General features: G+C 44.6%; 1 protein-coding gene across 1 annotated transcript in view; it reads right to left on the reverse strand.

The window, feature by feature from the left end:
* LOC147725829 (uncharacterized) overlaps positions 1-14981 on the reverse strand; it is a 278179-nt gene that overhangs the window by 190000 nt on the left and 73198 nt on the right. Inside the window, 1 exon segment of the mRNA XM_086963363.1 lies at positions 10271-10593. Within this exon segment, the coding sequence (XP_086819489.1) occupies positions 10271-10593 (323 nt within the window).

Genomic DNA, 14981 nt, shown 5'->3' on the forward strand with positions numbered 1-14981 from the left:
AGTTTCAAACCCTAACCCTCTTCGCCCGGACTGTGTGGTTTTCATTGAGGTATGAGTAAATTGCAGCAACAATTCCACATACTTGCTGGGGAGGATAAGCTGCAAGCAACCTCCTCAAATCAATTTTAAGGCAGCTAGATGAATCCTAGGATGTTGCAATTCTGGTTAAAAAAACAACATGTATTTTCAAATAAATTATGAATTTCAGGCCCACTATCGATTGGATCCATCGTCAACATCATCCTCCTACATGTCAAGAAAACTTGTTGTGTTACGCTGCTGTGTCACTGGTCTTGTTGTAGCCATAATCATCCATGCAGTACTTTTTTACCTATCTTTAGCATTGCTTAGGCTACTGTTCCTTCTAATACTCCTCTCAGGCCACTCAATTCTCATTTTTTTACTTTGTTTTTCATATGCTGCTTCTGCTAGTGTGGTACAACTCCTACTAACACCACAACAACGGAATTTCGGTCCGGGATGGCGTACTCGCCATTTGCCATGCAGCCAGAGATGTGCCTAGCTCTATTCTCAAACACGAATCACATGTAAGATAAGCATTTTGGGGAGGTAGAATAATGGGCTAGGACTCGGAGGAGAGACAGATGGTAGTACTAGTAAAGTACTAGTAGGCCAATTGAATTCACTAACTCTGTTTGTGGCACTTTTGAACATTTTTGGGCATTTTAGAAAATTCATGCTGGTAAGTTTGAGGAAACCAAACATGCCGTAACCCCCACCACCCCACAAAATAAGATCAACGCGTACAGTATGTTGAAGTATGTAAAATGAATAATTATATATTTCCCCTAACAAAAATAAACTAGTCTCACCCCTCCCTAACCTAACAATTGTCCATTTCAAATAGTCCACTAGTCCCAAATAATCCTCAATAATCCCCAACTCCCGATTCACACCCCCCAACAGTCTTCTAAAAAGGGACAAGGGACACAGTCACTTCCGGCGGTGTCTGGACAGGCGGTCCCGCCGCTCCTTGCGGAGGTCCCGGAGCTGTTTTTCAAGGTCGTCCACCTTCCGCTCCAGGTAGTCCAATCTTAGGCTTAGGCGGCGCATGCGTGCCTTCCGGCCTCTGGGGGGGCGGGCAGCTGCTGGTGTTCTTGCAGCTGAGCGGCGGCGGGGAGCTGTCCGAGCACTGCGCCGTGCTGGAGGCTGCTGGCTGGTGGACACGGGTGCAGTGCTGGAGAAGGTTGTTGACACCCCCTCCTCCTGGTCCCGAGCCCACAGACGGCAATATTCCACCCGAATGGCCTCCAACTTCCGGGCCCTGGCCCGGACAGCCATCTCCCTTCTGGAGAGCTTTCTGGGAGCATCTATATGAAGATAGAAAGAAAAATAATGTAACCAATACTCTTTAACAATAACACAAAATAATTCAACAGAAAGTTGTCTCACAGTAACACTAGCAATTTGCAAGCACAGTATAACATTTTGGCATGTATCTTTCAGCCGTCTTTGTAGGCCTGTAACAGTGGGAGTTTCAGTAATTCTACTACCAGGCAGCACTATGGACTCAATACATAGTCAGAGAGTACACCAGTATTCTTCTTTTTCTCTCTAGTTTTGCAAAAGAAATTACTTGTACGTGAACTTGTGGTAGCCAGCATAATGCCAGCTCAGTCAGCTTGCACCCAAGAAAAAGAGACACACGCCATGATGACGCAGACTTGCATGCATTACTTTAAACAGTACATTCAGGTGGGGATAGAGAAGCACTTACTTTTGTATAGGGGTGGCACTGGCCCTACTCGGTTACATCAAGGGCAAGTGCTCAATGTAATTTATATTTCACACTGCTCCCTCTGGGCCTTCAGTACTAGAAAATGAAAATGAAGATTATTCATTTCTGATCATGTATACAGCCGATCACATGATCTCTTTGCTGATGTGATGGATGACTTTAGGTTCCTTGTTGTGATAGATTGAGTGAACAACAGCGATAGTCCACCCATGATTAACACAGCAGAAAGAAAATGCTGAACATAGGGAGTGAGTGTGGTAACCATAATTGCCGGAGGAAGGGACTTGACTTGATATAATTGTCAACTATACAATACATACACAATATATGCTGTGCTTGCAAAGTAAACTACTGTACTGTTACTTTAGGCAAGGGAGAGTTTCTGAACAATCACAACTTGTAGTATTTGGATTTCCTCTGCTTTGCTACTCTGGCACGGACATGCTGTTCGAACAAATTAATACTCTTCATGCACTGAGCGTCTGCTCTACATACACCTCTGCTATGTATGAGGAAGAAGATCCATCCAGGCTTCCAAAGTAAACGTCTATCATTCTTCTTAATGTCTCAACTGTAACAACTTTAGTTTTTCTCAACAACCAAAGAACACCCTTTTCATTTTATTTGGTAAACCACCGTCCTGACTTGCATTTGAGTTTCACCAAAATGATATATTGCAATGCACACCACACAAGAATTTTCTGATTGACCCACACAGGCAGTCATTTTTTCTTTCTCCTCCAACCATCCTTGCTTCAAGCAGCCATGCATCTGATTCCTTCCTATCAGCCACCCCTGCCTGCATTCAAAAACACGTATCATTCTTTAGTCGTAAATGTTACGACTCGCTCATCCTTCCATTGACCGTAAGTTCTTTCCCTTTTCGTTCATCACATTCCTCAAGTTCATCTGATATGACTAGGCTTCACGATAAAAGTTTCCCAGCTGATTTGAAGTCAAATAGAGGGGGTCATTGCTTACTCGAGCACTACCGCCGCAATGCTATTGCTAAGTCAAGGGTGACTCTACGTGATTGGCTAAAAAAATGTGGTTCTAAATCAGTAACTGTTCCTAACAGTACAGTGTACTTGGAGTATTGTACTGTCTACTGTACAGTACACCATACACTCCTTTGCGAGCCTACTTTAAAATGTCAATAAGTAAGGAGTCTAATAATAACTTACCACCATCTGCGGCTGCTGAGCCATCCCCCTCAGCTCCTCCTGGTGGCGCCGCAGCATCCGCCGCTTGAGTGGACCCCTCCGCGCTGCTGGCCCCGGCACTGGTGGTGGCAAGTGCTGCATCCAATGTTGTGATGCCTAGAAAAAACATGTCATATTTTTAGATGCCATACACCACCCCATACTTCATCTCATAATGGAAGAGAAAATGTTAAACAATTTTTAATTATTGGGACTGAAAAGAAGTCACGGTTTTGGGGAGGGTGTTAACTTATATGCTTAGCCATAACATGCAACTCTTTTTGGCACAACTGATAAATGCTTGCTCTTTAACGTGCATCATTTTTATAATTACAGACAGAACCAACTACTCCTCATCACCACCAGGAGGACTTGAAGTTCCAACAAGGTGAGAGCTCTCGAGTCCCGCACAGTTACTTCTGACTGAGGTATGTGGAAAGTCGAGCTGCACCTATCATCACCAATGTCCTATTTCTCTTGTCCATACTTCGGTATGTGCAGAATAGTCCCTGAAACACTAGCTGGATGGTATGTAGTACTATCAAATCAAAAAGCCAACTACTAGCTTATTCTTGGTAGACATTGACATTTTAGTGTTAGAAATTGTCAAAGCACTAACATTAAGAAGCCTGGAATAGACAGCAAGGGCAACCCAGAGGACTGCACTCAGTGCCTCTAGAGCTATTGCTGGATCAGAGTTTTGTTTAACACCTTTTGCCGACTGGCAAGCTTAGCTACCTACACAGACCAACTCATAATAATAGTAAATAGAAGTAGCACAGAGAGTGATAGTAGAGAGGCAGGATAAGAAAGTAGAAACAGTCTACAAGAAGATCAACAACTATTTTGTAAAAAACAGAATTAGGAAACAGTTTGGAATGAATAGGAGCTGTAAAAGTTAGGGAAATATAATTATATTAACAACAGAACAACTGCCAGCAGAAGAGCCTGCAGAGGACCGTTGCTGCCCACTCTGTTCCGCCGGAGTCTGGGATGTTGCTGCCTTGCCCCTGGGAGGTGCTGATAATCATGAAATAAACACCAACATGGATGATTGTTTTTTGGAAATATTTGATTTTTTTGACCACAATCTAAAATTATATTGAGGAAACAAATTACCAACAAGTGCACCACATGTATTGGCCTATCTGATCTGGTCAACTAGGAGGATACTATTACAGTATTGCTGGATTCGCAGACCGTCTACTTGGAAAGTTATGTAAATCACTAACTAAACCAACAACAAAAAGGTTCTACTACGACTGCCAGCACTCAGCAGCACGCGACGTGATAGATACAGTCCGTCATCATGATTGCAGAGCACTAAAAAATGTCCTACTACTGAATAACAAGTCATAATATAGTCAACCTATCAATCCATCACTATATCTTCTTCTTAGAGGAAGCAGGAGTACAAAGGAAGGACTAGACTTGAAGCATGGGCGAATTTTGCGAATCTCGCGTTCGCAAATTTTGCGGATTTGCGAACTCGCAATCCGCAAAATCCGCGAATTCTCGCGAATTCGCGGATTGCGAATTTACCGAAAATCCGCAAAATCCGCGAGCGAAACGGATTTTCCGCCCATGCTTATCTAGTCTCTCTAGCATTACGCAGTTCTGTAAAGTACTACACTTATACATATTCAGGCCAAATTAGAACGAAGTTGCAAACAAGTAAGCATAGTAGCAACACCACTGAGGAGGCAAGCACCTGCAATCACAGAAGCTATTTAAACACTATTTTACCTGCAATGTAATCGAATAGGCAGCTTTCTTGCTCTTCAGGAAAAACATATATTAGCAATATAACACAGAGCAAAAAAACTACAAAGTAGTTATTGAATAGCTACTCACCAAGGCCAGTAATCTTCACACCTAGCAGGTGGAGCAGATCCTGCTCCCGGTTGAGGATGTCGGCCCACCGGTGCGTCGCTTGGTCATAGGTGCGCCGGACCCCTGACTCCCTCCACATGGCCCTGCACACCTTATCCCACCACTGGCGACGCTCCCGGAGGCCATACCCTTGTCCGGGCTGGCCCCCTGCTGCCATGGTCCTAGGGAGGTGGCACCAATCAAACATGATAAGAGCGGCCACCTCCACCGCGGTAAAAACCTCCCTGGCCACTACAACCTCCCCCCTGAATCACCCGCATTAGAGCCGGGTACGGGGTGCGCGACCCTTCCCCTTGCTTTTCCCGGCTCCCTCTGCCATGGTCCTGGGCAAAAGAAGAAAAGAATAGGGGGAAAAAAAGAAATAAAATAAAACAGAGAGCTAAACAAAATAAGTAGTTATTAACGTAACAAAAAGTTGAAAAAAAACACAAAATACTGATCTAGACAAATAGAGAGCTTGATAATGAGCAAAACAGAGCAAAAAAAAGTTCAAAGAAACAAAAGATAGCAAAGATTGAAAGAGGATAGAAAAACCTTGCCCAGAACCATAGCAATGAATGAAAAACAAGATGGCCACGCCCATTGAGGACCACATGGGTAAGTTTGCGCGATATTTCCCCCGCGAGCAAGCAAAAACACACGCAAACACATGGTAGCGCGCCGCACACAACGCAAGCTTGCCAATAGGGCCCAAAAACGGAAATACGCAACGCGCACAAGATGGCCACGCCCATGTACGAATGCATGGGTAACTTCGCGCTTGGTGTACTGCAAGCGGCCGCGAATACGCAAAAAAACCCACGAACACGCAAAAAAAATAATCCGCAAATTCCCGGATTATGCGGATCGCAATTTTCAATTTTGTGCAAATTCACGGACCGCAAATTCGCAAATTTCACCCATTCCTAGCTGGGGGTGCGGGCAGCTCCTTAGGTCATTCAAAGAGCCACCAGGTATTGAGGTCCTTAATTAAATGGTCCAGAATTGGGCTTCCTGTTGTGGCCTTCTGGATATGGGGGGACATTGGCTATGGTGAGGTAGGGAGAGCAGATGTTCCTCTTGTGGGCGTGGAAGGAGATCCGTTTGTTGAGGTATTGGGGTCCAGTGTTGTGGAGGGCTTTATAGGTGTGTGTGAGCATTGTGAAGGTTATTCTTCTTTTGACGGGAAGCCAGTGTAGATCACAGAGGTGTTGGGTGATGTGGTCTTGTCTTGGGATGTTGAGGATGGGTCTGGCTGTGGCGTTTTAGACGGTCTGAAGTTTGCAGAGGAGTTTTTTGTTGATTCCCGCATAGAGGGACTTTCCGTAGTCTAGTCTGCTGGGGATGAGTGTGTCGGTGACTGTCTTCCCAGTATTGGGAAATCCATTTGAAGGTCTTGCAAAGTTTGCGGTGGGTGTTGAAGCAAGTGGAGGACATGGCGTTGATCTGACGACTCATGGTAAATGAAGAGTTGAGTGTAATGACGAGGTTGCATGCGTGGTCTGTTGGGATGGGTGGATTTCCAAGGGTGGGGGGACACCAGGTGTTGTCCCGGTGCTGCCTGAAGCTCTGAATTGAGCTTCAGGCAGGTGTTACTCATCCTGGTTGCAATGTCTTTCATCCCTTCTTGGAAACTGTGCCTTGTGATGTCAGGTTCCTTAAGGAAGGAGAGGATGAGCTGGGTGTCGTCTGCGTATGAGACTATGTTGAGTCCATGTTTTCTGATGATGGTTGCAAGGGCGGCCATATAGATGTTGAAGAGCCTGGGGCTGAGGAGGATCCTCAGGGGAAATCTGCATCTGATCTCTGTTGGTTCGGAGACGTCTTATTCTGTGTATTCTGCCTGAGAGGAAAGATCAAATCTAGATGAATGCTGTTCCCTGGATGCTGACATCGTGGAGTCTGGTGGCTAGTGTGCAGTGAGAGACAGTGTTCAAGGCTGCTGAAAGGCCCAGGAGGTGTGGTCTTGGTTGAGGAGGGCTTAGATGTCAAGGTGGCAGCTATAAGGGTGGGCTTGGGTCTGTGTTTTCTGCAGAATCTGGATTAAGAGGTGTCTAGGATGTTGTTGGTTTCTATGAATTGTGCTAGCTGGGTATTGATGGCTTTCTTGATGACTTTCATGGCATAAGGGAGTAGTGAAATGGGTCTGAAGTTGTTGAGATCTGTCGGGTCTGCAGAGTACATCTTAAGGAGGGGTTTGACTCTGGAGCGTTTCCAGTCATCAGGGAATGTAGCGGTCTTGAGGAAGCAGTTGATAGTTCAGCATAGTTCGGGCGAGATGGTAGTGAATGCCCTGTGGAAGATGTGTTGTGGGCAGGGGTCAGTAGGTGATCCGGAGTAGATGCTTTTCGTTGTCTTTGTGGTGACTTCTTTAGTGAAAGGGGTCCACTTGAGGAGGTTCTGTTGGATGGCGTCGCTGGGGGGGTGTTAAGGCATTTCCGTGGTATTGGTCATAAAAATTGTTGTAGAGCATCTTGAGGTGGATGAAGGGGCGGAGTTTGTTGTAGAGGTCTTGGGAGGGAGGGACGTCAGTTGTTTCGCTGTTGCGTTTGGCGAATTCCTATATGATATTTCCTTGGAGTTGTGGCGTTGGCGAGGATTGTGTCTTGGATTACATTTTTCTTTGTTGATTTGATGAGTTGGTGGTGTGTTGTGATGGCTGTTTTGTAGACTGATTTGCATATAGCCAGGTTCTGAGCTGGGATGGGGCAGTGAGATAAATAACGGTGATGGATCAAGCCCTGATCTTTGGACTGGGTAAGAGTGGTCTGCTCAATTCAGACACTCTGTTCATCACCACCCCCTTTTCTAACTCGTTTTTGGCCACTATAGGTGTGGCAGGGTATACTCAGACATGAGTCCCTTTCTCACTGCTCCATCAGGATTCAAGCAAGCCGGGCCGAAGACGGCTGAAATGCCAGAAACCGGTCCCCGGTAGCTTGTCTCCTTTCTGGTGAAGAATTGGCTTGGTAGTTTAGTCTGCCCTGTTCCCATGATGCACTGGGCCAGGGACAGACTGATTTGCATATAGCCAGGTTCTGAGCTGGGATGGGGCAGTGAGATAAATAAGGGTGATGGATCAAGCCCTGATCTTTGGACTGGGTAAGAGTGGTCTGCTCAATTCAGACACTCTGTTCATCACCACCCCCTTTTCTAACTCGTTTTTGGCCACTATAGGTGTGGCAGGGTATACTCAGACATGAGTCCCTTTCTCACTGCTCCATCAGGATTCAAGCAAGCCGGGCCTAAGACGGCTGAAATGCCAGAAACCGGTCCCCGGTAGCTTGTCTCCTTTCTGGTGAAGAATTGGCTTGGTAGTTTAGTCTGCCCTGTTCCCATGATGCACTGGGCCAGGGACAGACTGATTTGCATATAGCCAGGTTCTGAGCTGGGATGGGGCAGTGAGATAAATAACGGTGATGGATCAAGCCCTGATCTTTGGACTGGGTAAGAGTGGTCTGCTCAATTCAGACACTCTGTTCATCACCACCCCCTTTTCTAACTCGTTTTTGGCCACTATAGGTGTGGCAGGGTATACTCAGACATGAGTCCCTTTCTCACTGCTCCATCAGGATTCAAGCAAGCCGGGCCGAAGACGGCTGAAATGCCAGAAACCGGTCCCCGGTAGCTTGTCTCCTTTCTGGTGAAGAATTGGCTTGGTAGTTTAGTCTGCCCTGTTCCCATGATGCACTGGGCCAGGGACAGACTGATTTGCATATAGCCAGGTTCTGAGCTGGGATGGGGCAGTGAGATAAATAACGGTGATGGATCAAGCCCTGATCTTTGGACTGGGTAAGAGTGGTCTGCTCAATTCAGACACTCTGTTCATCACCACCCCCTTTTCTAACTTGTTTTGTAGGCAGAGCATGCTTCCGCGGTTTTCCTGTTTCTCAAATTTTTCTCCAGTTGTCTGCAAGAGCGCTTGGATTGTCGGAGGTCTGGGATGAACCAGGTGGCTTTCGTTTTGTGTTGTTTTGTCATGTTCTGGAGGGGGGCGAGAGTGTTGACAGGGGAAGATCATAAAATAGTGCTCACTGACCACATAATGTAGATTGTGTAACAACACAAGTAAAAAGTCCAGTCGTTATGGGAGTTTACAAATGAAGTCAAGGCTGTACCAAGTAGGTAATACTAAGTATATTTACAAAAGAAAAGTAATGATTTTGCAAGGACAGTAACAGGAGCCAATGGAAAAGATGGGCAGAAAATGGGCGGAGCCTCTCTGCCATACCTCAGTACAGCATGCCTTGCAGAGCAGTGCTTGCTCAGCCCATGCTCAATCTAAAAAGTAACCTATATCCCGAGAAATGTTTTTAGATGTTTTTGACAGGTAATCTTGTGAAGTTAATCACAGCCTCAGAAAGATTGGAGTAATGCCATATTCACTGCACGGCAGAGGGCTATTTCATGGCTGAATGATTGACAGGAGGGATATTGGACTGACCCTGTTTTCAGGTTGTTTATGGGGTAATCTGATCAATGCCGGATATGCAGTATTATGAAGCACTTGTACTTGTTGGCTCACAAATTGAAACTAGGTGAGTGATTTGGGGGTGGTGCCACTTGGGCCATGGAGGGGTAGACAAGCTTGTTAGTAGACTGAAAACCAGCCAGAGGGAAAGGCCAAGAGATAAGCGTTGATACATCAAATCCTTTATCACATGTGAGCGCCTGCTGGGCCTTAAGGCAAGAACTGGAGGATGGACATTTACAAGCAGAAGGATAGAAAACGCAGGGCCGAGTCTTTCCATATCTTGGAGACGGGCAGTCCAATAACGGTTGTATTAGGGAGGCAGAGGAGTATAGATTAAGAGCTACTGTCATAGTATGGGCACCATCTCACCTATTGCCAGCTTCTTGCGGGTCTGCGAAGGGTGGCTAGTGTGACAATAGTTTTCCTTTTCTCTAGCCCAGTCTCCCTCATGGTTGTGTCTCCTTTTGTGCTTCGATTGCTGCCTTGTTCTTTGCATCCCATTCTCATTTTCACAAAGATTGTTCTCCTCTTCTTCAGACCCTTCACCATGTTTATGTGTATGAAATTTATAAAGCGCTCAATTACCCATGGGTGTCCCGGCGCTGCCATCACTCACTCACAGTCATAGGTTTTTTACTGGTGACCATATGTCTCCATTTCCCACTGTTTGAACACCTTCCCTTGGTTCTACCACTGCTTGCTTGATTGGCACTGGCATTTCTTACTCAGTCCCCATGGTTCTACCACTGCTTGTTTGATTGGCACTGGCATTTCCCACACAGCCATGAACCTACCCGTGGTGCCCTCACTTCTCTCTCTTGTTAGATCAAGTTTATCACTCCCAGGCTCTACTCTGTCACTTCCACACTTTGTGCCCCTCTTGACCCCACATCCTCAAACAATGCTCCCCACATTTTTGACTCCAATTAAAAGATGTTAGATGACTGTTTTGGTCTACAGTACCTCATTGATCTCAACGAGTTCAGAATCATCATCTGTACTAAAATCCATGACGTGCAAACGTTCTTCGTTGGTTTGTCCTCGCCGGAGGCTCATGTTTCTCAATTTCTCTTTTGTTTTCTTCAGTCTTTCTTCAACGCTTTGTCTTTCTCTCTCCATTTCTTGCTCAATCTGTCTCAGCCTCTCCTGACGTTCCTGTTGTCGTTTCTCTTCCTCCATCTTTTTTCGTTTTGCCTCTTCCCGCTGCTTCCGCTCTGCCTCCTCTTGCAGCTGCTTCCTCTTTGCTTCCTCTTGTTCTCTCTTTAACTTATCTGTTTCTAATTTTCCTGAAAATGGAATGACAAAAAATATAAGTACAGATGGCAGAACCTGGTGGCATTACAGTATCTTGTAAATCGATGAGAATATTCTAAGGCATGCCAGAGTTTTATGTTTTTTTGCTAAGTGTTGCTTACTGACAAAAAGTATACAGTTCAAATAGGCCCTTGATGTGACATAGCAGCAAAACACAACACAAATACTGAAGGCCAATACAAGCCTTCCTACCTGGATCATGTACTGGGTAAACTATGGACAAGTTATTATACTTCTATAAGGCTCCTTTTTAGAGGAAGAATGTTCTTGAAGAAATGGTGCATGCTTGTAGACTGCTCATGGATACACCCCAGATCATATCTGGCTTCACACTGAGGTGTGCGCTATTTGTACATCTTGCACCGTGACACAGGATCTTTCATTTCTCTTGTCTGCAGGTTGGTGGTTTGTGGCAGCTGGAAGTAAAGAGATCGGTTCCCTGTGCTTGCTTCGGATTTTCACAAACTCTTTCAATTATTGCAACTTTCCCAAATACTTCAAGCTGCACCTGGTGGAAATGTTTCTTTCCTCTCTAGATTTAGTGTATTAGTACAAAGTTCTAAGCTCCTGCAGCCATCTTGATGGTGATCTCTGTGGCTCGAGGGTGATGCACATGCTCCAGGTTCGGCTCACGGACCCTCTTCCCTAGCACCCTCAGCTATCTGATGACCCACTGGTGCCAGTGGTTAAGGAAGATATTGTGAGTTTTTGTTGGCTCATTTGGCTGTCAAGCTTGGGTTCAGATGATTTAGTAAAAGTTTTATTTGTTTGATAATGTCTTCTAGCCCCATGGAAGAAATAAGTGGCTTTGGTGAATCAAAAAGTGATGACATGTATTTTGGTCCAAGTGGCATTCTTGTTATCAAAGAAATCCAGTATCCTTCTCTACTTCACAATTTATGCTGATGCCTGCTGTTCTCACTTCAGGAAGGTAGAAGAGATGGTGTAAAGATTTTTTGAGACTGCCTGCATGGCATCAATTGTCTGATTAACCAGTGGAAGATGCTCCAGAGGCTGATGTGGTTTGCTTGTCATGTTGCCTGTATCATTGGGGTCATGGATCCATTGCTTTGACTGGAGAAGTCCTGAGATTTTGTGGCCCTTTGACATGAGTGGGAATTTGTGGTTTGCTTCCTCCAAAGTCTCAATTTTATCCTTTTTTCCCAAACCTCTGTTCCACCTGTCCTAAGTCTCTGAAGGCCTCTTGAGATCGGTTGGAGAATACCTTTCAAACTATGACATAAGTTGAGTACATTTCAACGACACCCTAGCTCTCAGCGATCCCTTAGATGGAATCACAGCTTCTCTCATGCGAGGGTCACTGTGATAGGTGTGCCCCTCACTTGGCCTAGGGTGGAAGACACATGGTGCAGGAAGCAGGTTCCTGGTCCTTGAATTGAGGAAGGAATACATTTTGAACAGGATTAGTCTTTTGGGGATGACTTTTGAGGGTCTCAGATTGCTGCATGATTTATGCAAAGCCCAGCACAGTCTGTGTGTTGGTTGTGGTGGTAGGCGTTTTGAGTAGAATCATTATTGGGGTTTGTCTTCTAACCATGTAAGAGGTAACATTAGGGATTGTGACAATGTTGTCAGGACCAGACTAGTAGTCTTAACCAGTCCTATTCCCACTATAGCCTAAATTTGTGTCATGTCATGAACCACCTTTCTCAAGATAACACTGTGCAGTAGGAGGGAGTGGATACACCATTGTGTTGTTAACGTGCCTGGAAAACCCAATATTAGAAAGGTGACATCTGGAGTTGAAGCCAGGTTCTACTTATTATCAATTTTATAAGTATTTTGCCTATTTGTGAGCACTGATCCTGGTGAAAGGTGCAGCTTACCAGGACTGTGGTAGGCCATCACTTGATTCACCGAGCCTCATGAGCTGTCGTCTTTAGAAATTTGGCTCTTGCCCTTCCAATTGAGATGAGACACTGGAGGCTGTGTTGAAGGTCTGAAGGAATTAAGAGTCTCTGGTGCAATTGAAACAGTAATTTATGCAGTCAAAGTGTGCAGGGAGAGAACTGACAGTCAACAGCTGGGGACAGACTCTGCAGTAATTAAGCTTCCACTTAGAATTGTAGTATAGTTCCTATTTTCCCAATAGGCCCTGCGCATTGGAATAACATAAACAGTAGTATCGACGAAGAAGTGCGGATCTTCCAGGCCTCCACTGACTATGCTAAACTTAATTGGGTTTGTTACCAACTAGCTCAGAGGTCACTGGAAACTTTCTTCTCTGAATAGGAAGTGATCAGCTTCCCTGGTACAGACAAGAAGGGATTCAGTTTTCCAACAACCGTGCAACATGACAACTTTGCTCCTCAGATAAGAGTCAATCTCTAGGGTCGTGTGAAACAATTTTACTCAGTCAGTGGTTGTGCAGTTTACTTTCACAATATGTAGAGAATAGAGAGACGGGCGTTTTTAATAAAGGGTAACATTTATTGAACAGTCTTTCTTCTCGTACAAGAGAAATGAATTGCCACAATTGCAAGACTTGTTATTATAAAAAGTACGTACAGTAAGATGAGTATTACGAAATAATACTGTAAAAGCATTGATATGGTTTCTTAGCCATACAATGGTTTAAAATGAATAAAACATATATACATTCATATATACATTAGGCTAAAATACTCAACTGGTGATTCTACCTACGCCTACCGCAGTGTACCTGACCTAAGCCTAATACTTGGGAGGGGAGTAAGTAAGTAGCTTTAAGTTAAGTTGGTTTTGCCAAGGTTTGCTTCAAGAATTCTCTCCAAGGGTTTAGTCAACACCATACCTCTGGAATAGAATGATGGAGGTCTGGTATCTCCTTCAGGGACTCGATATCCCAGTCACTCGCAAGAGTGGCTTGGAAACGCCAGAGCTGGATTTCTCTGCAGGACAAAAGACAGCGTCTCTCTCAGCGCGTCAAGGAGGAGGAGAAGGGGCAGCGTCCGCGGGCAGCTTGCATCTGCTGGGCTCTTGCAGGGGATGGCTGTTCAGCTCCTAAGTTCACCACACCATCGTTCGCTAGTTAGCAGCGATAGCAGCTATGGTATCATCAGCATAACAGCAGCTTCGTCAGCAGCGATGGCATTGAGGCAGCTAGAGTTTGCTTAAGGCAACGTTGGTAATATTTATACCTGAATGGTGCCTTGTTTGATGTAAGTTTTTGGACATAAGACATCAATAAAGATGTCACTAGGAAGTGATCGTCTATCAGTGCTCATTAGAGTTCTATTACTAATCAAAACACAGCAAGCGGGGCTTTCCCAGGGTGCTGAGTTTTTATCTTGTTGAAGAACTCGGAGTGTTAATCTAGGAATCTTAGATAGAAACTTCTACTATGTCATTGCACTAATTGGCTGCAAAGGAAGTGGCAGAGGAAGCGATTCTGAAATGTGGCTCTGTTCGTGTGAGGCCAGAGACGAGTTTCTGAATATTGCATTTGATTGGTTATGCCAATATAGGGAATAAATGGATTTATAGCCGTATAGGGGCATAAGGTCACAGTATCGATCAGGGTCCTAGATTAGAACGCGACACCCACTCCACAAATTTATGTCCATCAAATTACTAAAACTAGAGCAATAAGATGCATGTGTAACATTGCCCACCCCAAAATACATATATGCATTTGAAATAGGCGTATTTGTAATACGTGAAAATTTAGGTACTGTACGTTTTTGAAGCATTGAAATCATTCAAAAATATAGCATATGAAATCAATGAACGATTTTGCAAAAAGAATTACACATGAAATATCTCTAAATACAGAAAGGAAGGGCGAGATATTTTCATCACATATAAATGCATTACAGTAAAATGTGCTAGAGGCTGGTGCAAAGTTATTATGTCTTTAGATGTATCTAAAAATAGAAGTAGAAGCTTCTGTTCTCTATGAATAGTTCTACTTTAAGCAAAGAATTTTTTCGTGCCAAAAAAAAGATAAATATTAAAAAGTGTTCAATTCAAAAGAATTCTTGCTGAACGGGGAAAATAGAGTTCCAACGCTTTTAGCAGTTTTTGTTGTTCAAAACTGAAGGCCAAATTCAGAGTTCATGGGAACGCTGTGTGCCGGAATGCTTCTCTAAAGTTATTGTTTCTGTTCGGGTGAGAACATCATATCAGACAGGCTCTCAAAGAATTGGTCTACAAAATCAGGTGACAGTTCGACCAAATTTGATAGTGCTGTAACTTGGCAGGTGTGAGAATGATTGCTGTCATCAAAGGCTGGATCAACTATGCTCACAGAAGGTCGTAACTGGGTGATGTAGCTTTTGTCACTCGCTCCACTGTTACCACCTAGTCGTAGCACAGGAGTCTCAACGAATGCCGTCATCAGGATTGGTAGCCGCTGGGG

Source organism: Lissotriton vulgaris, chromosome 3_1 (assembly GCF_964263255.1).
Source record: "Lissotriton vulgaris chromosome 3_1, aLisVul1.2, whole genome shotgun sequence".
NCBI lineage: Eukaryota > Metazoa > Chordata > Amphibia > Caudata > Salamandridae > Lissotriton > Lissotriton vulgaris.